Source organism: Scomber japonicus, chromosome 7, assembly GCF_027409825.1.
Source record: "Scomber japonicus isolate fScoJap1 chromosome 7, fScoJap1.pri, whole genome shotgun sequence".
Taxonomy (NCBI): Eukaryota; Metazoa; Chordata; class Actinopteri; order Scombriformes; family Scombridae; genus Scomber; species Scomber japonicus.
This window is the reverse complement of record NC_070584.1, coordinates 28,567,038-28,594,955: the sequence shown is the minus strand read 5'-3', so window position 1 is coordinate 28,594,955 and position 27,918 is coordinate 28,567,038. Positions and strand designations below refer to the sequence as shown.

The window sequence follows — 27,918 nt, the reverse complement described above, 5'->3', positions numbered from 1 at the left end:
CATAATAGAATTGTAATAGCTGGACCAATGAATAAACAAGAAAAGCTACATTTTTTGAAAATTGTCTCACACAGACAAACAAAAAACTGATAAGAAACACCCACATATATGGGAATTTTTAAGGAATTGTTCATATTGGATTCAGAGTTCATCCTAAAAGATCACTTTTCATGTTTCTGTGAGCCACTTTTATTCATCCATCTCACCTAGGTCTGGAGCTGAGGAGGTCCATGGAGGAGGCGAGGGAGGCCTGGAGTCTCCTGGAGCTGCTTGGAGCACCGTGGGAGGTGCTGGAGACTCCAGGGTGAGAGGTGCCTCCTCCCAGGGAGTGATGTGCATGGAGAGACCTGGGCAAACTGGCAAAACGCCCCTCTGCCATCATCCTCAACTCTGAAGAGAAACACATTGAAAAAGAGAAATAAAAAGTCTTGAATTATTACCTTTTCTGGCACATTTGACAAATTACTGTGTGGACATAGATTTTTAATCATTTACTGAGGTGATGAATACAGTAAGTAACAGGGTGAAAGTCTCAGGTGTGCAACATGCTCACAACACAGTTATGTAACCATGGTAACACAAGACAGAAGAGTCATGTTATAATACTCGGGCATCACCTTACTGTCAGATATATGATCCAAAACACACAAACACACACTGACGTACTGTACTGACTCAGATGAAATATTATGATACATGATACACATAAAGAGTGTCAGTACAATATGTGACACCTCCACCTCCACCCCACCCCACCCCCACCTCACCCCCTTGCATTCACATGGTTGACTAGTTCACATAGTCTCTCACACCCTCATATATACAAAAATACACACAATGACACATTAACTGGGGGGTGGGGGGGGGGGATTCAAGCTTGTCATTACATAACATTATACCAGCAGCTCTGGGTAAGCTATGTGATTCCAACCATGCCTGCTGTAGGTGTCGTTTTCCCTTTTTGAATTGTGTATAGGTATATGTATACTAAAAAATTAAATCAAAACTGTGAGAGGTGATGATGCAACTATGTGAGCTTGAAATTTTTACACAGATTTAACTGATTAAAGTATAACAAACTAGCTATTTTTGTATCATTACACCATCCACAAAACCTGTTTCTGGTTGTTTCTGAAAAAGGAAATTAAAAAAAAAGAATCCTGCTTTGTCAAAAAAACCAAAATACTTAACCCTGCTCCGATGCTGTACTATTCAAATATATACAATTACTCAAGAAAATGGCAATAAAACTCATCTTAAACTTTATCATTTAAGTATTTTTTTAAAAAGTATTTCATTTTCTCCAAGCAGTTTTTCAACCGTTTAAACAATACTGAAATCATATTAGAAAAATAAAGAAAAATGTGTGTTAAGTAAGAACACATACTGTACATATTAAACTCCTCAAGAGTTAAATGTAACTGAATGTGAAAAGGCATGAAAAACACATCCCAACAGGCTTCAAGCTCCAAGAGTCGCAGTTACAGTTAGTTAAGTTGTTTGAACTCGGCTGAACCACCAGAACAGTCCAGTAGCTGCTGTTTTTCAGAATTTCACCCCCTGCTGTTTCTTACATGCTGCTCAGCTTAGAGACAATAAGAATCAGCTTCCTATTAGTGAACATGAAAAGAGAAAAGAGGTTTGACCCTCCACCTCTGTTTCAGCCAGTATTTTTATCCAGCAGACCCTGAATGTCAAAACATTTGGGAATGCTTTAAATACTTTATATCCCAATGAGAACTGAAAAACAAGCTCCTACTAAGAAAAGAAAAAAGGAGCAGTGCACATAACTTATTTTTTGTTCATGAGGTAGAGTTTGTCCCATGACAGAGACAGAACAGATATAAATACACAGAGATGAACGGGACAGATAGGCTGGCACTGACGGAAAACACTGAACAGGTTCTTGATAAATTCCCCTGCTGCATGATGATGACTGACTCATCTGCTCTGAATCACTCACCATGCAGCACTTAATCATACAGTCCACACCAAAATATCGGCAGTTGACAGACATGTTGGCAGACTGGATGGTAGGTTATTTCACGGACCCCTCCCTCATCCTTATCTCACTGAATCTGATCCAAAAAACTATGCTGGCATTTTGTCTCTGAAACGGATTAAGATCGGAGAAAGCTGGCTACAGACTCAGCACCTACTGTCACACTTGTGAAGCTGTTTCATCACATTCCTATTGATTATCAGTGTCACTGAATGTGAATCGATTCAATAGATTTCAGGTGATTCATTTATATTTCGGCTCAATGGACCACATTAAAACTGTGCAGGAAATTCTTATGCAGCAAAAAGATCCAGTCACGCAACATTTACTGATACAATACAAACAAAACAACCATTTGTAGTTCAGAATGGCTCAATACACACACAACAATTTATGTAACAATTTGTTGTCTTCGCAAAGAGCATGATAGAAAAACATCAAATCACATGTTTCACAAAACTGAAATGAAATCAAATTAAAAAGATAGATTTGGGTGAGTAGACTCTCTGTTTTTGTACTTGCTGGACTTTGTCTTCATTTGAACATGACGTATTTTCTCCTATCTTTAAACAGCCTATCTTAGTATAAAGAGCGGAAGCATGGGTGATAGTGAGTGTTCACATAGAAAGGAAAAACAAACTTCTCAACAGCTCATAAATGGACTCATTTACACGCATCAAGCATCATGTTAGCTTGAAGTGTAGCCACTAATATAACCAATAATAACCAGCATTTTATCAGAGCTGGAAAAGTGCATGAAGCCGTAAAATGGACTGTACTTATATAGCACCTTTCTAGTCTTTGCGACCACTCAAAATGAGGTCACTCAAAAAAAAAAAATCACTCAAAAAATGCAATGTGTTAAGGTTTTTGTATTTGCTGGAGGCCTTTCTTCATGGAGCTACAGCTTTTGATTTTTTTCCTCCCTGCACTGTTTGTTCTAACGTAAACATGCCACAAAGCTTGCTGTGTAATGAACTCGGTTACAATAGGAAACTGATATCGATCTCCTCATTATAATCCCTGCAAGAAATCAAACGAGACTTTCCCGGAAATGTTGTAGCATTAACTGCGAACAGCGTTAGTGAGTTGTTGGGTGTATTGTTACGCCAGGAAGTGGGAGGAAGGACACACCGTGTGGTATTAATAACTTGTGGACACGTTTTCTGCTGTAAAACAGGCCTCAGGAATTCAAAATGAAAGTTAAGTAGAACACAATAAAGGTGTGGGGCAAGGTGCATGTGCAGGGGCGTCGGGTTTGGGGCGTTTTATCAAATCAATCACTAAGATTATATGCTCTAAGGTCCTGTTTCACATGAAGACCCTCACAACTCTTTTGGTCTTGCTGGACAACTAAAAACACACAGTTGATTTGTGGTTGGAGAATGGTGAGTTGTGTTTCTTTGTCTGGAAAAAAAAGGATCTTTGAACAGATGTGAGAAAAGTGGGCACAGAAGGAAAATTAACCACTAAAGAGCTACTTTAGCATTTTGGAAAGTAAATTTCAGAAGATTAATTAGCTACAGCTGATGTGATATAATGTCAATGCTGTTGGTGCATTGTTTGTTTTCAAATTTTAAAAAAAAGTATTAAGATTCTCCAAACCTGGAAGTAAATCCAAAATGGAAATAAATCCAGCAGGGAGTCTCTGAGTCACCAGCTTGCAATAATGAATGTCAATAAAAATGCAAATACAGGTTTAGAGAAAGGAACAGCTGGCCAGTTCAAGAGTTTTCAGTGTGACAAGTAAAGTTTATACAGAAACACACACACACATACGCACACACAACCACACACAACCACTGTAAAACCAATTCAGGACAACAGAGACCCCTGCTAAGGCATGCTGGGTCAGAGTGGGGATTCCTCTGAGGGGCAGAACGACTACAGGAGGACCTATTATAAGACCCTGAGGGGTGGTCAGCTGTGTGTGTGTGCGTGTGTGTGTTTAAGTGTGTGTGTGTATTTGTGTGTGTGTGTGGCCCTGACCATCTGCCAGACACACACTCCGCCTCCTGCAGAGGAGAAAGGACTGACTCTCACTGAGCGAAAACACAGACATGCAGCACTTGCGCACATGAATACTTTGTCAATTAATCTTATAAATAAATTATTCATGCTAAGAGCTATAAGTGGACACTTCCAATTAGAGTGAAGGTGTGAAAAGTCTCACTAACTAACTCACTCTCCTATCTCTGTCCTTCTCTTTTAACCTCTCCATTTCCCACTTTCCCCATCTACGTCTTCCACGTTGCTCGTCTCACTTTTCTGTTGTATTTAAATCACTTTGCTCTCCTTTTGACTCCTCTTCTACTCATCCATCTTCTCCTTTCTCTTTCAGTCTGGTGTTAGCCCCCCCCCCCCCACACACACACACACCGCAACCCTCCACACAGACACATCCCCATCCCCTCCCTCCCTTCTGTCTGTCCATCATGATGTCAGCCCCTCTTTTGCTTCCTCACTTTGATACCTTCTTTCTTTCTTTTGTCCCTCCATCTCTTGTAATAATAAACTCTTTCTCTCTCCTTGCCTCATCCTCTCCTTCCTACAGCTGTTCAACCACGCTGCATCTCTTTCTCCAGCTCTCATTCTCTCTTTCTCACACTTGTACACAAATAAGCACTGGCATTTCCTTTCTCTAACTTATCTATATCGGGTCATAATCACATTTTCGCTGTGGAAACATACCAAACACAAAAAGGGAGGCTGATTTTAAAGTTATCCTTTAAGTTTTAAAGTTATCTCCTTCCTTAAAATATCTTCTTTTTTTAAATTTATGTAATCTGTGTTAAAGTTTGTTTCCCCACTGAGTTGACTGGTAATCTAGCTTCAAATACAACCATCATTTCTATGGTTACAAGCAGTTTAATATAGCCTACCTTCTGGGATGATTTAAAATGGCTGTTAAACTGTTGACAGGAACTATGTTTAAGGTGTACTGAGAAATGGGGAGAGTTATTTTGAGCGTCCAGGGTTCAAGAAGTAAAAGTCATGTTTCAATTTTCTGCACAATGATGAATGTCTAAACAGTTGGTTCAAGATTTAGATGGGCACGTCATTGTCCTGGATGAATGATTAGTACAATGAATGTGCTACTACAGTCATAAATATTGGATTATTTGATTTAAAAAGAAGAAGAAAAAAAAAACACTAGCCCGTCTATGAGTCTCCAACGGAAAATCAAGCCTCAAAAAGCAAGCTGCTCGTTAATTTTAGAGTAGTCACAGTTGGAAATAGACATCAAGTGACATGTGGGCAGCATGTCATAAAAACGACTTTTTTTTAGCATTAAAAAGGTACAGTCACATTACATTTCCACCAAAATGTCTTTGCACTCTACCCTACAAAAAAAGGTGATGTCAGATTTGAGATGAGGGTAATAAAAAACAGATATATTAAAGAGTGGTTGCAATCTGTAAACACTATGAAATAGATGCTAGTTTATCCATTAGTGTTTCCAATGAACACATCAGCCAGCACAGAGTTGAAAAAGGGTGAACTTTGACCTGAGGATCCACCACAGCCAGATGGAGATCTTACTTCAATAGAAGTGACTAAGAACCAGAGCAAATATGCATTGAACAGAAACGTAATGTGACCATATCTTAGCCCAGTCCTAGAATACATAAGTAGTCTATATGACATGTTATCTAACCGTGTCAGAAACCAAACGTGGCTGAAAACTGTGCTAATCTTCAGAGCATCTCTCCTGGAGGGCATTGATTATGTTGTGCTTTATTTTTGATATGGAAAGTGAGACAAATAATTGTGTAAAGTATGAAACAGGGGGCTTGAGAGAAAAGCTCCTCTGTACCTCACCAATCACTGTGGGAAGTGGGTGGGAACGGCAGATTTGTCGGTTTCAGAATATCAGAGAAAGTGTCGGACATAGCCTCCCTTAATCCAACATTGGGAAGGTGTGGGGGTTTCCTGGTGCGCCAGATGGTTTGTTACATAGGACCATCTGAGCCATCTGAGAAGTTGTCTTTGGAAGCTGTTTGGAAAAAGGGGCCGACACTTTCAAAAAAATACTTGGCAGGTGATTTGGATGAACCATAATTTAGATGAGTACATTGTTTAGACACAAGCACAAAATGGATTCTCACATGATCTCATAATCTCGAGATCTCGTGAATCCAGCTGCCTCACAAGGTACGTTTTCCAAAGCTAAACCAAACATCCAACAAGGAAGAGTCTGTTTGTTCATATTAGCCTTTTAAGCTTTTTGGCAGGGGGTAATATTTTGCTATAACTGCTGAGCAATGACTAATGTATCCTGTTGATGTCATATTTAGTAGATACAGAGGCTAAAGTTGATGTTTGCCATATAAATCAAGGAAATGTGGAGATTCTGGGGGTTCTTAGTTTAGTTTATGGTTGCATCAGTCTCATACACAATTGTAGTCATTTTACTTTTGACTTTTTTTGTGAGATTTGATGAAGAACGATTAAGTACTCCACCTGCAAAGCTGTGAAAGTTGGTTTTTCTAACCAGGTAAACAGCTGTTAATAAGGTCAACCCAACCTTTTTTAAAATCACTGAAAAACTCCTGGGAAGTCTCCACTGCATAAAAAGTCTAGAAAACATTCAAATGGGACTATTGGCACATTTTTGAGCAGTTTTGTTGACCATGATACAGGAGACAAAATATTTCATGGATCGAGGTTTGCGTTGTCAATAAGACAAGTGAAGTCCTTGAGTTAGAAACACCTGCACACACACGAACGAACACACACACACACACACACACACACACACACACACACACACACACACACACACACACACACACACACACACACACACACACTAAAACACACAAACACATACAGAGAGAGAGAAGACCTTGGGTGGGAAACAAGTGCAGATTAACAGGAAGAGGAAATGGCAGTATAAACATTTAGACAGCAGGCAGCTCATTATAGCGGATTAGTAGCAATAAAACAAATATCTCTCCCTCTTTCCTCTCTTCCTCCCTCTCACTTCTCACTGAATGTCTCTCATGGTTTTTTTAAAACTCTTTCTCAAAATTAGAGGACATAACTTTCTTCCTATCAAATTAAATTTAACTAAATGTTTTCATGGGGAGTTATCTCTAACTGTCTCTCTAGCTGACCTCCCACATAAATCAGGAGTCAGGAAGCTTTGCTGTTAATCTGCTGAACTAGCAGTTTTAAAAATTGAGGATCACCGCAGGTCCTTAAGGAGGTTTAACAATACATAAGTTTTCAGGTTTGACTGTAGGAACCCTATAAATCCTCCAGTTTACATATAATACAAATGTATCATCTAGATAAAAACTTGTTCTACACAGTTATATGATTTATGAATGAAATGGAGTTTGAAACTGTCACAGGCTGCAACACACAGATACAGTGTAACACAATCGTGAAGACGAACACAAACACCAACATGCTTGGGAATGAGGGGTTTCCTCTAGCTGGCTTAAAGTGTCTTCCTGCCGTGGTAAGCACACAAATACACACTCAAATACACACACGAGTGCATTAGCAAAACCACCCATGGCCAGAAGTGAACAATGGGAAAAACTGTCACATGACCGCTGTTTAGAGCCAGCCTTTGTTAGTGAGAGAGTGAGAGAGTGAGAGAGAGAGAGAGAGAGAGAGAGAGAGAGAGAGAGAGAGAGAGAGAGAGAGAGAGAGAGAGAGAGAGAGAGAGAGAGAGAGAGAGAGAGAGTCCTACTGCGCTCTTCAGTGTGTGGGCCCACCAGTGTGCATTTGTGTGTTAAGTATGTGTGTAATATATAAATGGGGCTGTTATTAAATCCCACAGCAGTAGCTGCCATGTAATACTTAATAGTGAATCTCTCATTCTCTCTCTCTCTCTCACACACACACACACACACACACACACACACACACACACACACACACACACACACACACACACAAACACAAACACCTACCCTCAGTGTTTGGGAATGCATGTGCTCATTTTGTATGTCTACAATGAATTGTACTGATGGGCATTGTAGAAAGATGTGTTGACTGAGTACAGTCACTGTGAGCCAGTCAGCTGAGTCACTCAGACAGCAAGAAATATTTTTATCTTTTTTTTTAACTAAAAACAAGAACGAACAATGAACTTTAGAAGTGATTGATTACAAAGAAAAGCAATGCATGTTAAAGGTACAAAAGAACAGTTTCTGTGTATGAGTGTACATACTTTCTGCAGTGGCTAAAATGTCTTTAAACAGCCAACTAAATAAAAACAGATTTGCTAAAGTAATGAAACTATGTAGCTACTGATGTGGGATTTAATGACAGATTTTGCAATACAACAGTAATTTTCACACTAACTAAACTTTTATGGCATTTACAAGTTATTTAGCAAGTCAACTTATGGTTATGTGTGTCATTCTTTACATCTCACAACAGTCCATCCCTTGTTTGACTTTTGGGGAATTACGCTTATATAGCTCCCTTGCTGAGGATTAGGTGAGAAGATCAATACCACTCTCACATCAGCTGTAAATGTGTCAATGATAAGGAATGGTTCCTTTCAGAGTGTTATATTATTGATGAGTAGCTCGTCCGTGTAGTGCTAAAGTGCTGTACACCTCACTTAAAGGACTAGTGTGTAAGATTTAATGACATCTAGGGGAACTGACTTGGCAGAAATGGGATATAATATTCATCAGTACGTTTTAATTAGTGTTACTTCAGTATGAGCCCTTCATATCTACATAAGGAGCAGGTCCATCACCATGTTTCTACAGTAGCCCAAGGATGAGAGGTTTCTTCTACTTCGCTTATCTAACCGCTAGATGTCACTGAATCCTACACGCTGGTCCTTAAAGGCATTATTATCAAATAAGATGTGATCAATAAAAGATGATATGTGCTTAAACAGCATATTGTTCATCTCCTATACAATGGAACAGATGGTAATACAATTATGTTGTGTTTACATCTTGGTGCGCTGCCCCACCTGGCCATTTTGGTGTCTATATTACCACCCTTGCATTCAGCATGAGCAATAGTCAATATGCATTACTCAAGGCATTAAACATATCTGAATAATCAAAACATAATGACATCATATAGCCAGGAAGATACTTCACTGAAATTGAAAGTCTATTTTAGTTAAATCCAAGTAAATAACTCAAGATGCAGAGCTAATGAGTTTAAATATGAAGAGAGATATAATTGATCACCAATACACTTGAGATCAGTAAGTAAAGAATGTGAATAAATGTATTCTGTCATCAGTCAGTCAGTCAGTCAGTCTTGGTAAAGACCAGCAGGTCACATAGTGCTGATGGCTGGCTAGAATACCAACCACCTCATCCCACTAAGGCAAGTAACACAACACCACACACACACACACACACACACACACACACACACACACACACACACACACACACACACACACACACACACACACACACAGACTCCCAGTGGTGTTTCACGACCATTACAAAGTTACAGCTGAGCTCTGTGAATCCAACACAGACGCATTTCAGCATTAATTAAAGGCTGAATCTCATTGGCTCAGTTCAACTTCACTAGGATGTTTAGACATGACACCAATGACTAACGTCTGAAACAACCTGCTACATGCACATGTTTATCTGAACACCTACAACACACACACATAACGCACACACACACGTCTGTCTCTGTCATCATCTCATGGGTGGCTTGCTGTTTAAAGATGTGTTCTCATAACTGAAAGGTCAGAGCCTCAATCTGAGCAGCATTCACTCAACCTGTCAGAGTGTCTCTGACCAGGAACATCAAGTCCTTTTAAGTGTCACTCTTTCTGTTTGGCTTCACATTTTAAAAATCTGTAAAATCATACACTTCAACAGAACAAATAAATGTCAAATCAAACATTAAAAGTCACAATACAAAAACCCTGAGTAAGCAATATCAAACCAAGGATCTTGATCTTATTTGCTATATTTCATGTAATTATTTCCTGCTGGGGCTCTCCTCAGCTCACACCACCAATCTCAGTGACCACAGTTACACCCAGCGCCTTGGGATGGCAACTTATTTCTCAAAAAGTCCCTGAGCAAACCTAACTCACTGCAAGCTGTAAACATTTAAATCAACAGGATGGAGTGACGGACAGCTCAGAGACCGTGTAGTGAAATAAACAGCAGCAGCAGCAGCAGTGAGAAGGGAAAAAATAGATTTGTATATTTTTAACTTGTGGTTGAGATGATGAAACATCCCCAAAACACAGACAATAAAAAGGTGAGACAAAAAGCTAAATGCACCCAGAGGAGAAGATGACCATCACAGATAACTGTCTGCATCGCGATCAACATCTACATACACACATTCCTACACACATCTACTGTATATAAGTGCACACTCATGCAGTATAAACACACACACACACACACACACGCTTTACACACACATTCTTACCTGTCAGTGTGAGCAGTTCCCTTTTTCTTCCTCTCGGCTATTAACTGTCTTTTAGTCTTACACACTCAGTATCTAACTTATTCCATCTCAGAAAGTTTGCTTGAATGACTGAGTAGCTGCCTGGCTGACCGGCTGGAGGACTATAACACTCACGCTCCTTCAGACAGGCAACAACAAGTAGCGCCGCACAATCACAAGCCCTGCCCTCCTCTTTCTCTCTCTCTCTGGGGAGTGATTTGCAAGCATCCAACCCCTCCTCCTGGTCTACTGTGTTTGGGAGGAGTTTCTTTCTTTTTTAGCAGAGTTGTCTCTCCTGCACACCCCCCCCGCGCCCCCCCTGCCCCGGCACCAAACAAAACCCCCTTCGCCCTCTCCTCTCCTCTCTTCTCCTCCACTCCACCTCCCCCTCTCCTCCTCCTCCTCCTCCTCCTCCTCCTCCTCCTCCGTGTTCCCTGCTCAGCCTCATATTTCATGCTCCAAGTCTTTTTGTTTAGGACCTCTTGCACCAACACCACCAACTGGCCTGATACTTAGAGAAGATTTAGATGTGACCTAATGTTGCTGTTCGCAGGCATGTTTGAGCAACTTGAGGTGCACTCAACACTCATGAAGTTTAACTCCTTGACTCTGTGTTGTGTGCTGAAACATAAATCTGCTCTGTGACAAGAGTTGAAAATCTACTACTTGGGGCGTTCTTATAAGTCAGCGTTCAAGTAGCCTACTGAAAGAATGTTGGCAAAAATGATTAAATTTCATCTGGTGAAGCACATGAAAGAAGTAAAAGAGCTCTCCTTGTGTCATGACATCAGGTATGAGGTCATGTTGAATGTGTGTGTCTATATGTGTGTGTGTGTGTGTATGTGTGTGTGTGTGTGCGCTAGCCCTCAGGACGACACTCTCTCCTGTCTTTGTCCTCCTGTTCCTCTGTATTGTCTAGAGTTGATAACAGCCAGACACGTGCATGTGTGTGCGTGTTGATGTGTGTGCGTTTTTTCCTTTCAGACAATACAAGGAGCCCATCCTGCTGCTATATGAGAGCCAAGATGATCAGATGGCCCGCATGGACACACACACACACACTCATACACGCAGATTATGCCACATAAAGTACATACGCACCTTTTGATCTTGAGCTATTCACACTAAATTGGTGAAGTTTAAGAAAACTTCCAAAGAGCATGAGGGTGAAAAAAGCCCCTCATAGTGGTAACTGATGTGGTTATTTTTAGCCATCTTATTTTCTATTTTTGTAGTTTTGACTCTTTGTAGTTTTTATTCTTATGAATTCTTATGATGTTTGTACATCACCTTTTTTGCTAAAACTTTAGGATGCAGATTTCCACTATAAACCTCCATTAGATTCTATAAAGTGGCTTCCTGGATTAACTTTATTTTTACTGTGGTTATGTGTGTGTGTCCATTCTGTAATGTAGTAGGTGATCCTGACAATTAATCTGGATGTGCTCACTTTCACTTTCATTCCCAAATCACTGGATTAGTTAATATGGTTTATCTTTCGGTATTTTTATAATCCTTTATCGCCTGCTTCCTGCTTCCTGTCACAGATCACAGCAATCAACTCGGTGAGTAATATGTTGTCACGAGGCACAAGTAGGTCAACGACATTATGAAAATAGAAAATATCAATTTCCCCTTAATTTTATTACTTTAAGGTGTATTTTTGCTCAACATGAGCCCATATTTGAACATTTACCTCTTTACAACATACAGCACGGCACATCTGTTCCCACCAAAACACACAACCCACCACTCCATTATCAAACCATTAAACATAATATAATCAATTAAATCCAAGTAATACAAAGAGCCTGAGGCATTAGGTTATAGTAATTGAATCACTATATAAATACATTTTAGGCCTATTTGCAAAATCCAACACTGTGAGCAGAGAACACAGCCGAAATGTCAAAGCCGAGCTTAGAAGTTTCTCCTGGGCTTCGGCAGGCGTGGGAGGAATACTTGGGAGTAAAAATATCCAAACTGAACTTGAATTCCATTTTTTTCCCTGAGTAAATCTTGGTGCTATTTCACACGTGCATGTGCAAACTCTTGGCGTGTGTGTGCCTGAGTGTATGTGAGGGTGGTTATTCCAGGAAACTGTAGCAACAGTGAGTCAAGAGAGTAATCTGTAATCAGCTGTTGAATCACCTGAGCCCCTTTGAAAAAATAAAAGGGAGGGGGGGCATGATAGGCCAGTCTGTGCTGACTGACATGTGTCTTTGTGAAGAAAGAGCTTATGATGTTTGAATAAGAACAGAAACCTTTCATCAACACACTTTTAAATGTGTTTCAAGTGGTTCAATACACAAGTTAGTGCTGTATGGACATGACACGTTCTCACATTAGGTTTCACTTTTGTTGTGGTTGTGCTTATTATCTGATGCAGATTCAGCTAGAAGGATGTTTTCAAAGGATTTTAATCAGCCCTGTCATTTATTAGAGCTACAATGATTAATCAATAACCTGTTTTGGTCACTTTTTAAGCAAAAATGAAAAAACATTATCTAGTTTCATCTTCTCAAATGTGAAGATTTCATACTTTGCACTGTTGGTCGGACAAAACAAGACATTTGAAGATAATTGATTAATTGAGAAAATGATTGGCAGATTAATCATTAATAAAAAATATTCATTACTTTCAGCCCTGGTCCTAATGTTCTTTTGTTATGGGAAATGCTATAAACATGATGTATTAGTGATAATACACTGTGAGGTATCTTTTTCATATAGCACAAAAGGCAGTGAAGAGCAACCAGTGGCTTTTCCTCCTCTTCATCACCGTATTTTTAGCTGTTTTATGCATCATACAGAATTAATTGCACCACACAGGAAACCAGAATGATCCAAGCTTTATCTTCATCTTAAGAAACGTCAGCAGCCCAAAAAATTTATTTATTTTATCTGTTGAATGCCCCACCATTACGGCCATTTCCTACGCTTCCTGTTCATGTGAGTCCTCAGGCCGAGCCCTAATTTGGCACATTGGCCCTCAGGCAGCACAACGTGTTGGCACAAAGCCTCGCTGAGTCACTCATTTCCAAACACTGACCACCAATCCATCTCAGGACACCAGTGTTTTTGAAACCATTAAATAGATGGGTTTGGCATCCCCACCTATAGGAGGTGCCACCTGCGTTTAATTGGATTTGAGTATTACTACTTTATCACGAAGGGTAGAAGTGGTATAAATATTTTCTTTTCCATTTGATCACTGTTTCTTTTCTGTGTCGAGTTTTGTGGTATTCCAGTTACTCCTTCTTAGGAACATTCTTTTCCCGATTTCATCCTTTACTCCTCTCTCCCTCCTCTCATCTCCCCCTCATTCCATCCACTCCTCATCTCCCTCATCTCTGCCCTCTTTTCTCCTCCTCCACTCCCTCGTTCCCTTTTCCCTTATGGACCTGTACACATACAAACACACACACACACACACACACACACACACACACACACACACACACACACATATACTTGTGTTATCCGTGTGTGTTTCTGATCAGAACAGTGTGAAGTGTAAACAGCAGAGTGTTTGGGCCGCTCCTCATTCCTCTCGTTGAAGCCTCGGGGGTTTAACAACAAAAAAAAAGGTGAATTAATGTTCCATGTCTGTCTGTTCAGGTAGAATGACAGCTACTAATTTTTCTGACTCACGTCTTCATGGTTTCTGTGGAACATCGATGACAAAACACATCAATCAGTTGATCAGCAGGTTTCTTCTCAATTATTTTAATTAACATCTTAACGCTACACAATTTGACAGAGGGTGTCACTCATTATTCACGTTAGCTTACATGTCATGAACTTCAGTAAAGGTTTGAACATGCAGCCATCTAGGACATTTCTAATTAATTACTGTAAATTCTGAGGTGCGGTTCTCTTTTTGTAATTTAATGACTGTTGATGATCATTTTCTCATGTAGTCATCATGTGATGTACTGTGTATACATTGTTATTTACTGTGATTCCTTGGGAGATTACAGGTGAATCAAAACAGGAACTTTAAGTACCTTAAATACCTTAAAATGCAATGCCACCAACACACACTAGATGCTGACTTCAATTGACTCCCATTCAAGTGTCAATCTCTCTCTAGAAAAGGAAGTTGATCTTTTTTTTTTTCCAATGGGTCATTAAGGTCTCAATCATTAAATTCAGACTCTCTAATAATTGTGTTGGTTTAGCTCTCATAGTAAAACTTATAGATGCTTTGACACATCTGCCATTTTGGCATTGATTGGCAGCTGTGATTAACAATTCCTAACCCTAACCCTAACCCTACTCCCCTAGTAATGCCACTGAGTTGGATTATTGTTTCGGTAAGTGATTATGACGCCAGCTTTGTTAGCACTGTTAGCTCCAATGCAGACCATCAGGTGATGTCAAACCTTGCTACGTCCATCTTTACACACAGTCTATGTGCAGGATTTGAATATTTCTGACTTCTAAAAGGTATTCTTTAAAGAAAGACACTGTGGCAGATAGATGCAACCCAGAAGCTGGTTGACTTTTTTGGCGTGCCGGTTAGGTGCACTGGGTGTGTTTGGAGGTGCATGTAAATGTTATGTAGCTCTAGGGGAAGTTTTTTAACTTTATAACTTATTACGACAGTGTTTTTTAATTCTAACGTACATTTTTCAGGCATCAAATGTGATAACAACTACATGAACATTACTAATACCAAATAAACATGAATTAAATGTTAACAACACATCACAAAAATCCATGTACGGTCACTGATTAGAGATCTGGTTTTAAACAATGTTGCTGTTGGACAAAGTTTTAGACAAATGTTCAAGTTTGGCAAATAAAAACACACTTCTAAAGAGAAAATTGCCTCCACAATGTGCCGCTTTCAAGTTTTTGCGTATTTTTGGCTGTTCCTATCTTGGATCAGTCTAATTCTGGGATCTGGATCTTCCCTGTTTTGACATATGAGAGATAACAGCAGAATGGTGTTCCAGACACACACAGACTGAACAATATGTTTATAGTACACTCAGTATTAACAGTGGGTCATGTTGATGGGTCTATCACCTTCACACGAGGAGATTATCTTGGCTCGGCCTGGAACTCCTTCATAGCAAGTAACAAATTATATAATATGTAAAGGTCATGGACTTTAAATCCTTTGCATGCACAATAACAGGCTAACACTACACAGCACTGACAAAACAATGATTTTCTTTTTAAGGATATTACAAATGACATGAATTATGATCCATCTGCCCAGAGAGCCGTTTTCCAGGGATTCACAAATTAACATTGTATTTGATGTCTGGCCTTGTTTTATAGCAGCTGAATACTTTGTTCCAAGATGTCTGGAGTTCCCTCCTCCTCCAACTTATAAATTGCAGACAATGTTGTGCCTTTAATTAATTTTGCAAGTGTTATGTTTTTTTGTTCCCTGGATACTGATAAAAATATCTCAAGGCAAACTTCTTGCCCTTCTTAAAATGTGTATGTCACAAAAACACAGTCTTAGCTTGTGGAGAAAGCAGCAGGCGGCCTGTGTTTTGCCTCAGAGTCGATTAACAATAAGAAATATAACAGCTGGCATTGATTGAAGTCATGAGAAGTATACTGGCATGCTGAGCTTTCATGGGTCACGGTATGATAAGTCTTATTCCCGGTAGCCGTGATGACATCACTCGGGGGTCAGTGAGCAGAAAGTCTTTTCAGCAGGCAGGCTTTGATAGCACTTTTAAAAACCAACCAGGCGAATAAAATGAAAACAACAGCTACATTAACAAGTTGAATGTGGAATCTGGAAAAAGGGCTTAAAGTGTGTAATTAAATAAGTAAATTCATCTCAAGCACTGAACAGAGAAAAAACACCAACAGGAGAGGCTTCAATTAAGTTGCCAGCTATTAGTGTGTTTAATTGTCAATGTGAAACAAAAGTCTATCTTTAGTTAACGCCCTGACTGACCAACTATAAGTATTTTGTCACCATGGTAACATCCCCGTCCACCACCAGTAAACAAACTGTGCTAACACCTGCTCCCCCCCTCTCTCTCTCTCTCTCCCTCTCTCTCTCCCTCTCTCTCTCTCACACCAGCTCACAAACAATGTAAAACTTGTGTCGAGCCATGTTTAGCATGGCACAGCTATGCGTAATGTGTAAGTGTGCTCTGGTATTCCCATCACTTACTTCCTCAGCTCATGCAGCTCAGGAAGAGGCAGCTTGTGTAGCTCACATTGCAAAACTGAATGAATGAATGAGCGCTTGAATGAATGATAAAAATAATCCAAATATGGAATATCTGATTATGCCACTAGGGTATTGTGTTTAAAAGACAAGTGATCCAGTTTAAAAACACATGTGATGCAACTGCAAACATCATTATACTCCGATAATCGCCCTGTAGATTAGTTCAATGTTGAATAAAATTGCATCAAAGCAGTCACATGACAATTATATTTACATGTGCACAGTAATACCTTTCCCACTAATGCGTTAAACATAATGATTGCACACTCTTCGTAATGATCTTATTTACATGACTTAAGTGTTAATGTTGGGAAATATATTGTTGGGTATCGAGGAGTTTGCACATTCACTTGTTGTTGCAACAGCACTCCAAGTATCTTTTGTTTTGGATTAACTTGGTAGGAACATGTCGTCTTGAGAGAGAGAGTTCATTGACAAAGATTCAAGGATGTTCTCTCCACCAGTAAAGTACAGACAATTGATAAACTCTGTCTCCTACAAATTACGTTGATACTAAATTATTTTTTCCGAATTACATCACATCAACGTCTGGATTATGTTCACTGGTCTGAAGTAATGAAACTCTACATTTATGCTGTCGTGAGAAGGTAGTTGCGGTGAATGGCGGGCGTACAGTATAAGTCCCTGAACTCTCTCTAAACTTAACCAAATTCTCTAAGTGCCAAAACATAACCATAAAAATGTTGCATAATGCTGTAGTTGCTGCCATCGGATACTGTACTGCAAGACTGGGATCTGGACTTGCCAGATATGTTACGTGACAACATTTTCTCATTATGTTAAATGTAATTTGGGCATGATTACATTTCAATAAAAATGTGTGGCCATTTAGCAGCATATAAATCTAACAAGATAGGATGTAGTATTTTATTATGCATCACTGTGAAAATGACTCAAATTAGAGGTTGCAGGTGGAAAGTACAGTCCTGTTGCTTTAGGGTGACTACAATAATTTAATAAACCTAGCAGTTATAGACAGGACTAGAAAGAATCACCCATGCATGAAAAGTGATAGTGACATCATCCATCAATGATAACATGGATTTCAATATTTCCTCTGCAATTATTGAGCATAAATCCTAATAAAATGTGTTAATAATATGGCATTATAGGTCATATTTTCTACTTAAAATTACAAAAAAGAATGCAGCTAATGGTTGCAGTTAATCTTTTGAATATAATAAGTATTCACAGAGCATCCTCAGCATCATAGGCATCATAGCAACAGCTGTAACTAAACACAACCTAAAACTAAAAATGCCCTCAAATATGTGAAATATGAGCGTGCACGTGTGTGTTTTACTGGTGCCTTCTATTTCACTCTGTAATTGTTCTAATTGGAGCATCTCTACGTCTCTCTGTTGCATTTTAATGCCTGCCAACAAGGAAAGTACCTGGCACAAACACATACACACACACACACACACACACACACACACACACACACACACACACACACACACACACACACACACACACACACACACACACATTCCTATTCTAGACACGTAATCATATACCATAGCCAAAGATGAAATTAATACGTGCCAGCATGCAGAGTGTGAGCTTGCATGTGACTATGTGTGTGTTTTCATCCTGAAGGTGCTCTCACTGGAATGCTCTTTTCTGGGTCAAATGTTGAGATGGCAGTTTTTGAAGGATGCTGCACGTGTGTGTGTGTGTGTTTTGTGGTGGTATATATGTGTGTGTGTGTGTGTGCATGCGTGTGTGTGTGCTTGTGTGAAGGATACCATTAGCTGAACAAATCTGGCCTTTGTAGTAATGATAGGGGTGGCAGGCTGCCAGGCAGACAGATAATACCACAGTAGTTGGTGACTGAGTGATTTCAACTAGAGGCTGTTTCACGTCAGCAACGGTGCTCAACCTGCAGGTCAGGGCTCCACCGGCGGTCACACAGAGATGTCAGGAATGTGCAAATTTATGTTTTTAAAAGTGGTAATCTGTGACATCCTCGTCACATGTTGTTCTTACATCTTTGGTGTTCGTCCCTCACTCGTCACTTACAAAACGCATGTTGAGGGTCTTTTTTTTTGGATCAGCTTTGATTTTCTATAGGTAATGCTGTTTTTCTTTCAGTACTCACAAGTTCTTCACAGTCTGGCAACTTGTGGATGGCAATGTAAGACTGACTTTCCATCTAGTAGCACCAAAAGACCACTTTCCACTTCAGGTACCATGCTAACTAAATGAATTTTGACATAAAGGTTGTTCATTTTATTTGGGGTTTTTGGCTTTTTTTAAACTTTTCTTTATTTTACCAAAATCTTTGTAGATGGATAAAGTCCAGACATCCACACACCACCTGTTAGATATCTGTGATCTGACATTGGGTCTTCTAGAGCCAACTGAACCTGACCATGGACTCTAAGCTCATAAATAATGATTTCAAAAATTAAGGACTAAGTGCAGAAAGAGAAAATAACGAGTACGTAAACCAAGTGTGTAGAACATGGTGAATCAGGAAAGACGCGTATCCAACATTATTATTTGGTATTATACATCAGAATTATTTTATTTTTTTCTATAACTTGCTACAGGGAATCCAGTTAAAACAAAATCATTCAACAGTGGCTCGTTTAACTTAACATGTAGAAATACAGAAATGGTCTTTTGTCCTGCTTCTTGAACTTGGTGGTCTTGAACTCAGTAGAACTTTTTAAAATTTTGAATAAGTTTATCAGCTCCATGATTCATTTATGTACTAAATCTATCACCAGAGAGAAATATGAGACTTTTGTTTTATTGTGAGGAGGGAGGAGGTGACTAATGATGCTGCGGCAAGTCTCCAAAATTGCATAGACACTTCATTTCGATCATCAACAATCCAACCAATAGTTTAAACAAACTTGGGTTAGTGGAGATAATTTTACGTTCCATGCTTTTTTAAATCTCTCATACAAGCCTGTGTGCAAAAAGTCTGTATCCTCCTGCAGCTTGAGGTCTGTTTTTGTTTTTTAAAGACTCTCCAATCCAGATGGCAACTTGGCGAATTAATGCTGAGATAGGAAGAGACTCCACGTCTTTATAGTCCGTGCCTCCCTTTAAAACTTCAGCAAGTCTGGCTTCATAAAAATGTTCAGCAGTTCAACGATGAGATCTCATGCACGCTGCGGTTAGAAAGAAAACTTGAGATGCACAAGAACTGCCTGAGAAAAATAGTTTCTAGTATATTTCCGACTAATGTTCTGTAAAACAGTTGCAGGGGTCAAAAAGTCAAATGTGCCCGTTACATATTAGCTTCAGAAGACTAACTAAGATTATTTCTTCACTTGGTATAAAGTGAACTCATGCACACCTCAGAAACCCAGACAACAGTTGGATTTCACAGAGTAATGCATGGGAACCTGAGCAAACAAAGCAGTCTGCCGCACACACACACTCACACACACACACAAACACACACACACATACACATACACTTGTAGTGATTAAACCCAGCAGGACTCAAGGCCTCAGCACTCTTCTCCTCACACACTGACAGATTTGGAAGTGTGTGTGTGTGTGTGTGTGTGTGTCACAGTATTGTCCTCCAACAGACTACCCTCCCACCACCATCACCACTACCAGACCACCCCCCAGGCATATGCATGTCTTTACATGACACTAATGCAATCCGCCTTTGTCTTTCTGTCTCCACTCTCTGGGTACACGGGGAGAAAGACACAGAGGTGGAAGCTTGGGGACTCAAACTCGGAGCCAGAATCAACAAACTGTTGAGACAGATAACAACAAACAATGTTTGCTCGACCATGTGTGTGACAACCTTGTGAGAGTGTGTTTTGTTTGTATGTGTTTGAGTACCTCTCCTCCTGTCTCTCTCCTGGAGGAGGCGTAGGGAAGTGAGAAGGTGCAGGCGGTGGAGGTTATTGTGTACTCCGAGCTCCAGGAGGTCACACTCTGAGAGGTGGAGCAGATCCTAGAGAACATAAACAACAAACAGAAATTAAGTTACTCTGAATTAGTAATCCATTCATACCTATGTGATAAAACATTTAATGATAGTCCAAGGTGATGTCTTGTTTTGTCCGTCCAAAAGTCTCAAACCCCAAAAAGTCAGTCTAATCTGATCAATCTGAGAAAATCTGATAATTTCTTGTATTTTTGCTTAAAAAAGTGACTATTTATTATGTTGGTTATTTGATCATCAAAATAGTTGCCAATTAATATTTTGTTGATCAACTAATCAATTTAATCACACAGATTTACTTTAACATTATGGTCACATCAAATGAACACCCCAAAGACATCTAGCACCATGACCTAGATTAAGAAATGAACTTTGACACAGAGCCCAACAGGGTCTCAACACTGACTTCAATCATCATTAGGAGTTAATCATACTGAGACTGACACTTTAAAAGTAATAGACAGTCAGAATATTGCTGGAGTCACTGTTTTGGTCTGAAAGTTGTATGGACACACAATCAGACAGTCAAAGACCAGGATGCATCATCTTTATAATTATCTTTGATGTTCCTTCCCTTTTGGTTGCACCTGCATATGCCTGCAGCTGCATATGCCTGCAGCTGCATATGCCTGCACCACATTCATATAGAAAGGGATTGAAAATATGGGCTCTTTATGGTGTGTCTATGTATTTTAGTTAGACCTACATAGCATCTGAATTAAAAGGATAGTGACACAGCCTTTACTGAAAAGAATCAAGCCTCAATTCAAGACCAGACTGACTGATGACACTGCAAAGAAGGGTTTTATAGTAAATGTGTTTCTCAGGTGCTACAGAATAAACTATGTTTGAGGTGTACACAAATAAAGCTGACTTTGATATTGAACCCCTACCATGCAGCTTATATGAAACTCTAATGACTTCTTGAGTTTGTTCTCTGTGGACAACTATAAAACGTTCTCCACCAGAGTTTAGGTCCATAAATTGAGTTAGATTGTCATACAGGATAGTTAAGAAATGCTCACTCTGTATAGTCAGGTTGGTGGCTCCAGCAGAGCAAAAGAAAAATGAGACCCTTGGTGATCCCCTGCCTTCCAAAAGTGTGCCATCTCCTCCCCTCATCCTGCTCCTGTCATTACAGCGTTGTCTTAAACACACAAACAAACACACCCTGCCTCACTTCAACCCTCACTGTGGTATTAATGTAAACGAGCCCTGAAATAGCCCTGAGAGGGAGAGCCACACAAGGTCTATGAACCAAAACTCAACCTTGTATAATAATGGAGCTACACACGGACACACACACAGAGAGAGAGACAGACACACATGCATGCAAATGACACACATTGTATCATCACAGGACGCACCCAGCTCAAACCAAGGCCTTGTTGTTTTGGTTCCTAAACAATATGACTATTATCTTAGTTCATCACAAACAGTGCTCCATTTAGACTACACACACATACAGTGGGCAAAACTCATAAATACACACACACACACTCTCTCGCACGCAAGAACAGTGCACAATCAATGTACAGAGCAAGTTATAAGATTCATACGGACACAACCACACACACATACCTGCATACCAATGTACACACACACACACACACACACACACACACACACACAGACACACGCTAGTGGAAACCAACAGTTAACAAAAATAAACTAAAAAACAATTGTGGACAAACAAACAAGTTAGGAAACCACAATGCCAGTAGATGTACAGGCAGGCACACACACACACACACACACACACACACACACACACACACACACACACACACACACACACACACACACACACACACACACACACACACACACACACACACACACACACACACACACACACACACACACACACACACACACACACACAATGGGTCCTTGTGGTCAACGTGCCTAGACAACTCACTAATAACATGTTAGTAGGTTAAAGAAGACGTTAGTTCTGCTGATGTTAACACATCTGCCTGTGTGTGTGTGTGTGTGTATGTGTGTCCATGTATGAGACATACTGACATATCACAACCCTAATCTCTTTCTATCTCTGAATCTATCCCTCCCCTCCCTCCCTCTATCTTTTCTCATCTCCCTTTGAGTCCAACAGCAAGTTGACATGTTATCTTTATCCAGATCATGCAGAGCCGAACAACAATATGAACTCTCATACCAGTCCTGTGGAGAGTTGATATAGCAGTTGTGGATGTTGATTTTGCCCGCGCGAATGGTATTGTAGCAATGAAGGTGATTGTGAATGAAAAGACAGAGTGGAGTCATATGGATAACAGTGGGCATTAAATACATTTAAAAACCTGTTTGAATAAGTATTTCTCTATTCAAATGAATCATTAACGTCGCGCTGTGGCTCAATGATGCTTTTTAGCCAATTTTAGCTAATTGTTTTGTTTTTTACATTCTGCTTTAAAATGATGTCACTGTTCACACCGTCCTTAGAAAACAGATCTGAGTCACTTGTAACTGAAAATGATAAATCACGTTCTTTTGGTTACTTTTATGTGTGAACGCAGTTTAAATCAATTAGTGAGTGGAATCAACAAGAGCAGAATTTCCACTAACCAAGATCCCATACATAGCCTTCATTTATCCAAATGACGTTGTGGTTTTGGGAAAGATCGCTGGTGGGAAAGTTCATCTGTGCATAGGAAATGACACATTCGAAAATCAGAAGGAAATACACAATAGGTTTAGTGCTTTCTGGACTTGACAATGATGCATTTAAGCATTTTGTAACTAATAAATCTGGTGTATAAGTACAAATAAAAATCTACTACACAATTCTGAAAGTTATACGAGTTATGAGATGCTTTTTGGACTTTTACAGGCCTTTTACCCATTGCCAGTGGTGATGATGTTGGCCGAGTTGGTTTTACCACAGTTAACACAACACTGTGTTGTAACAAGCAGCCTGGATGTCTAAGATGCACTGAGCTGGATATTGTTGTTATAATATCCAGAGAAAGGTTAGCAACGCTGTGCTGAACTCATTATGCATGGAGGATGGTTGAGGAGGAAGAAATAGGGAATTTGTTGAGGGCATGACTCCTAGTTGCTCCCTACTGCTGCAATTACTCTGAACTCAGTAGTTGGAAAAAAAACATCAGAGAAGCAGGGAGACATGTCAAATCTGTTCAATATAATATCATATTTTCTGCATCATGCTTTTAATTTATATCCCTCACAGAGACCTTCAATTTTGTACACATTTAAACAGTATATTTGTAATAAACCTCAGAAAATAACTTTATCATAAGAAATTCACACAGCAATTTAATTTTTAAATGAGATTGGCACAACACTGTCTTTTCCTTGTCTCTCCTCATTTTCACTGTCTCCCACCTTCTTTTTCATAAGCTCTTCTCATTAAGTCTTTACTAATAACACCAGTGCATTAAGGGGTAAAGATTAGCGGGAGGTAATATAATAAGTCAGGTCTTATTGGCTTATCAATCTTGCATCTTAGCCAATAGCTGCGTAAGGTTCAGAATGAATTTGGTTAATGGCCGTTAGAACAGCCTCCAAATCACTGTCCATTCAGTCTAATAGGACCATGATTAAGTTTTATTGAGCTGCTTTATGAGGCTGCTGTGGGAAACGCTCACAGTTTACACTCTTAGTAAAAACTGCTCTTCCAATTGGCTCAGTCAGTCTAGAAACATCCTCTACTATGATGTACGACTGTATATGTACAGTAGGGCAGGACAATATATCGATATTATATTGATATCATGATATGAGACTAGATATCGCCTTATACTGTGGATATCATAATAACGTGGTATGGTATAAGTGTTGCCTTTTCTGGTATTAAAAGGTGCATTACAGTAATTTTCTGAACTTACCAGACTGTTCTAGCTGTTCTATTATTTTCCTTTACCCACTTAGTCATTATATCCACATTACTGATGATTATTCATCAAAAATCTCATTGTGTGAATTTGTGAAAGCATCAATAGTCATCCTTACAATACTGTCACAACATTGATTCTGAGGTATATGGTCAAAAGTATTGTGTTATTTGATTTTACCCACACCGCCCAGCTCTAATGTGCATTTTTATACGTGAAATGTGTTAAATGTGTAAATGTATTGTGGTAATTCAGCGTAAAGCATGATTACCTGTACGTTCAATTCTCGTTGAAAACAAACAAGACTCTGGGAAGTACTATTCTTACACCTGAGCATTGTTCTGAAAAACATTACATTTTAACCCAGTAATTTCAGAAACATGAGTCATGCAGATTGTGATTCATGCTATATTTTAGATCCACAGTGTCTTGTGCAAGTAGTTATTCACCATGTCCAGAAGAGAGATTTAGTGCTCAGTTCATATTCAAATTACAGTGCTGCTTTTTGTCATCATAATCCAATTCACTCCCACTGATCCCTCCCACTCCCAGCTGATACTACAACATACTTAAAATCTTTAATCATAAACTTAATACTATGATTTTAAAAGTTAGTTAGACTTTTTTGGGGGGGAAATGTTATTTTCTTTCTTGCAGAGAGTTAGACATTGATACCAGTCTAATGTCTGTAATTGGTTAGGTTAGCTTAGCTTAGCACAAAGACAGATAACAGGGGAAACAGCTAGCCTAGCTCCGTTCAAAGCTAACAAAAAATCCACAAACTAATACCTCTAAAAAACTAATTGACATATTATATCTTATTATTTATTCCATATAACAACAGATTGTGATGTTATGGGAGATTATGAGCCTTACCATTTCTCCATGCTAGTTGCCTGACAACCTCACAATAAAAACAAGACTCAAGAAGTTACATCACAGTAAAAACTATTAAAATGGATTTGTATTCCTTTAAGATGGATTTGTGAAGTTAGGTCCCATTTCATGAGGGCGGTGCATGGGTAATACAGTACAGTGTTTGTCTTGATTAGTTAAATATTTCAAAATGAACATGAAGAAAACAGCTTGCATGTTACAAATTTAGTAAAATGAGCCTCTAGTGACCATCTGCGGTGAACAAAGACAACAAAGAGGCTGTTAGTCTGTTTGAGTAAATGAAGTGTACTGTGTCAAAAACAATGAGAAACAGATTTATAACAGATTTTTATTTTAAGTGTCAACATAACACACTGACCTGAAACTGCTAAAGTGACTTACAGGAAGGACTTTTTCTATTATTTTAATTTCTTCATCCACATTTTCTCAGAACAGCTGACGATTAATTCCTGTAACTCTGAAGTTGGGTTAAGTCTACTTCTGCCTCAAGGGTTTTCTCAGGAACAGGCAAGTGTATTTTCGGTCACTACTTACCAAATACTGACAATGAATACATAGTTACGTAAATGAATCACTAGATTGTGGTGGGGTTGTTTGGCTTGGGTTTTTGGTTTGGCTTGGGTTTTGGTTTACCTCTACGCCGTCGTATTCCTGCTCCAGCGCTGTGCAGTATTGTGGCAGTCCAAGCTGGCTCAGCCACCGCGAGATAGACTGATGCTTCATGGTGACACACACATACACACACAGACATGTACACAGACACACACACACACACACACACACACTGACACACTTTCTTCCTTCCTTCCTTCAGATGATACCTGAAAATGGAAAATAAATAGTGCATGAATTGATTAGTGTAACCAACAACCATCCGAACAAATGAAGGAAATGTTAAATTGTTGCCAAGACTAAACATTGTGAAAACCTGTATGTTTTAAATACATACAAACTTAGATTACTCCCATCCTCTCTGCTCAGTAACCTCAATAGTAATGTCTCTGGAATCTGGCAGTTTACTATTTGTTAAGTTTCGTAAGTAGAAGACATACATGATACATGATTATTGGATCAGGGGGCCTGGATGGAGAAACTGGTAAATACAATCACAGACAAAATGTGGGAGGATTTGCTTAAGATTTTCGAGCTGGTTCAGGCAGCGCAAAACATATCTAAGGACATAAACCAAACTCTTCTAGCGGGGTGCAAGAGATATTCATGCATCGACTTTACCACTGTGTGAAATGATTTTAGGATGAACAAGTGTTGTTTTTTATCATTTCTAACAGTGAGTGTAAATAATTTTGGGTTTTGGGCAATTATCTTAAAGAAGTAGACACCAGCCCTACCAATTACTCTATAAAACCAGGTACTTCCACTGTAAAACCAAGTAGACAGAAAAGCTACCTACTGCAGTCCTAGAAATCTGAAAAAAATGTAACATATCAAAAAACACCTAAAGGAAAAGGAAGAATGTAGAATGGCTAAGAAAAATTCAGTATACACTAGATTAACCACGGAGGAACTGTCATTTAAAATTTGGCAACCTTTACTGTAGTACATTTTGTAAGCTTTTTGTGTTTAATATGTATTAGCTGTGTGATGAGTGGTCTTTTTTCTTCCACCTATTATGTATGTATCTGTTGACATGGTTACAGCAGCATACAACTACCCTCGCAGGGTTAAATAAAGTTGAGCCAATTTTAATTTAATTAGCTCATCAACTGCAAAATATGTGATATATTAGTCAAGTTTTTCCAGAATGTTTGACATGTCTTACACCAACTAGTCATTAATTTGTTGTATTTTCCTAAGAATAATATACAAATAGAAGCTCTAGATTTATGATTAATGATGACTGTAATTTGTTACTTTCCCTTTGGGTTCCTGTGTCTAATGCAGTACATGAGGGATTTATTTCACATAACGAGAAGAGTTGTGTAGCCAAGTTTTGGTCTTTATCAGTCTAATGAGCAGTTAGCAGCAACACTACAGAGACCCTTTAAATGCTGCCTCTTGGTGATGATGTCTGAGACTCAACAGGAGACCGATGGTGACAACAGGAATCACACTCAGTGTCTGTATCTGCACCGGCAGTCAAGATAGAGCCACGAAACATTAAGCAGAGCGTTCAGCAAACACTGGAATCGTTGCACTGGGAATAAGAGCCGATATCACCGCTGATTACTACCACAAATTGTTATACTGAGAATCACTAAGCTATCTCTATGGCAACAAACACACACACATACATACACACAGGAAGACATGGTGATAAAATAATAAATGATGACAGTGCCATGTCAAGATAAATTTTGGTAAGAATATACAGAACAGGCTGAGGAAATCTTCTGATATAAAAACTGTCTCCATTTACAAAAAGTCAGTGAGTGTCCATGAGCTGGCAGAAAAAAAGTCTACTGTATTTTTTCTAGTAATTTCCCAAAGCCCAACATGATGTATTCAAATAGATATTTTAAATGTGGCCTTTTAATAAGAGAAAAAGGTTATACTTCCTTCCCAACCAAACAAACACGTCTTAGTCATGTTTGTT

The 27,918-nt window shown here is 39.2% G+C and overlaps 1 protein-coding gene across 1 annotated transcript in view; it reads right to left on the bottom strand.

The window, feature by feature from the left end:
- The window catches only part of bcar3 (BCAR3 adaptor protein, NSP family member), a 68,085-nt gene extending 41,998 nt beyond the window's left edge, over positions 1 to 26,087 (bottom strand). The window contains exons 1-3 of the mRNA XM_053322941.1: positions 25,998 to 26,087; positions 20,487 to 20,601; positions 207 to 390 (exon numbers count right to left, since the gene is read on the bottom strand). Of these exons, the coding sequence (XP_053178916.1) occupies positions 207 to 390; positions 20,487 to 20,601; positions 25,998 to 26,087 (389 nt within the window). The remainder of the gene's footprint in view (positions 1 to 206; positions 391 to 20,486; positions 20,602 to 25,997) is intronic.
- Positions 26,088 to 27,918: the final 1,831 nt, after the last annotated feature.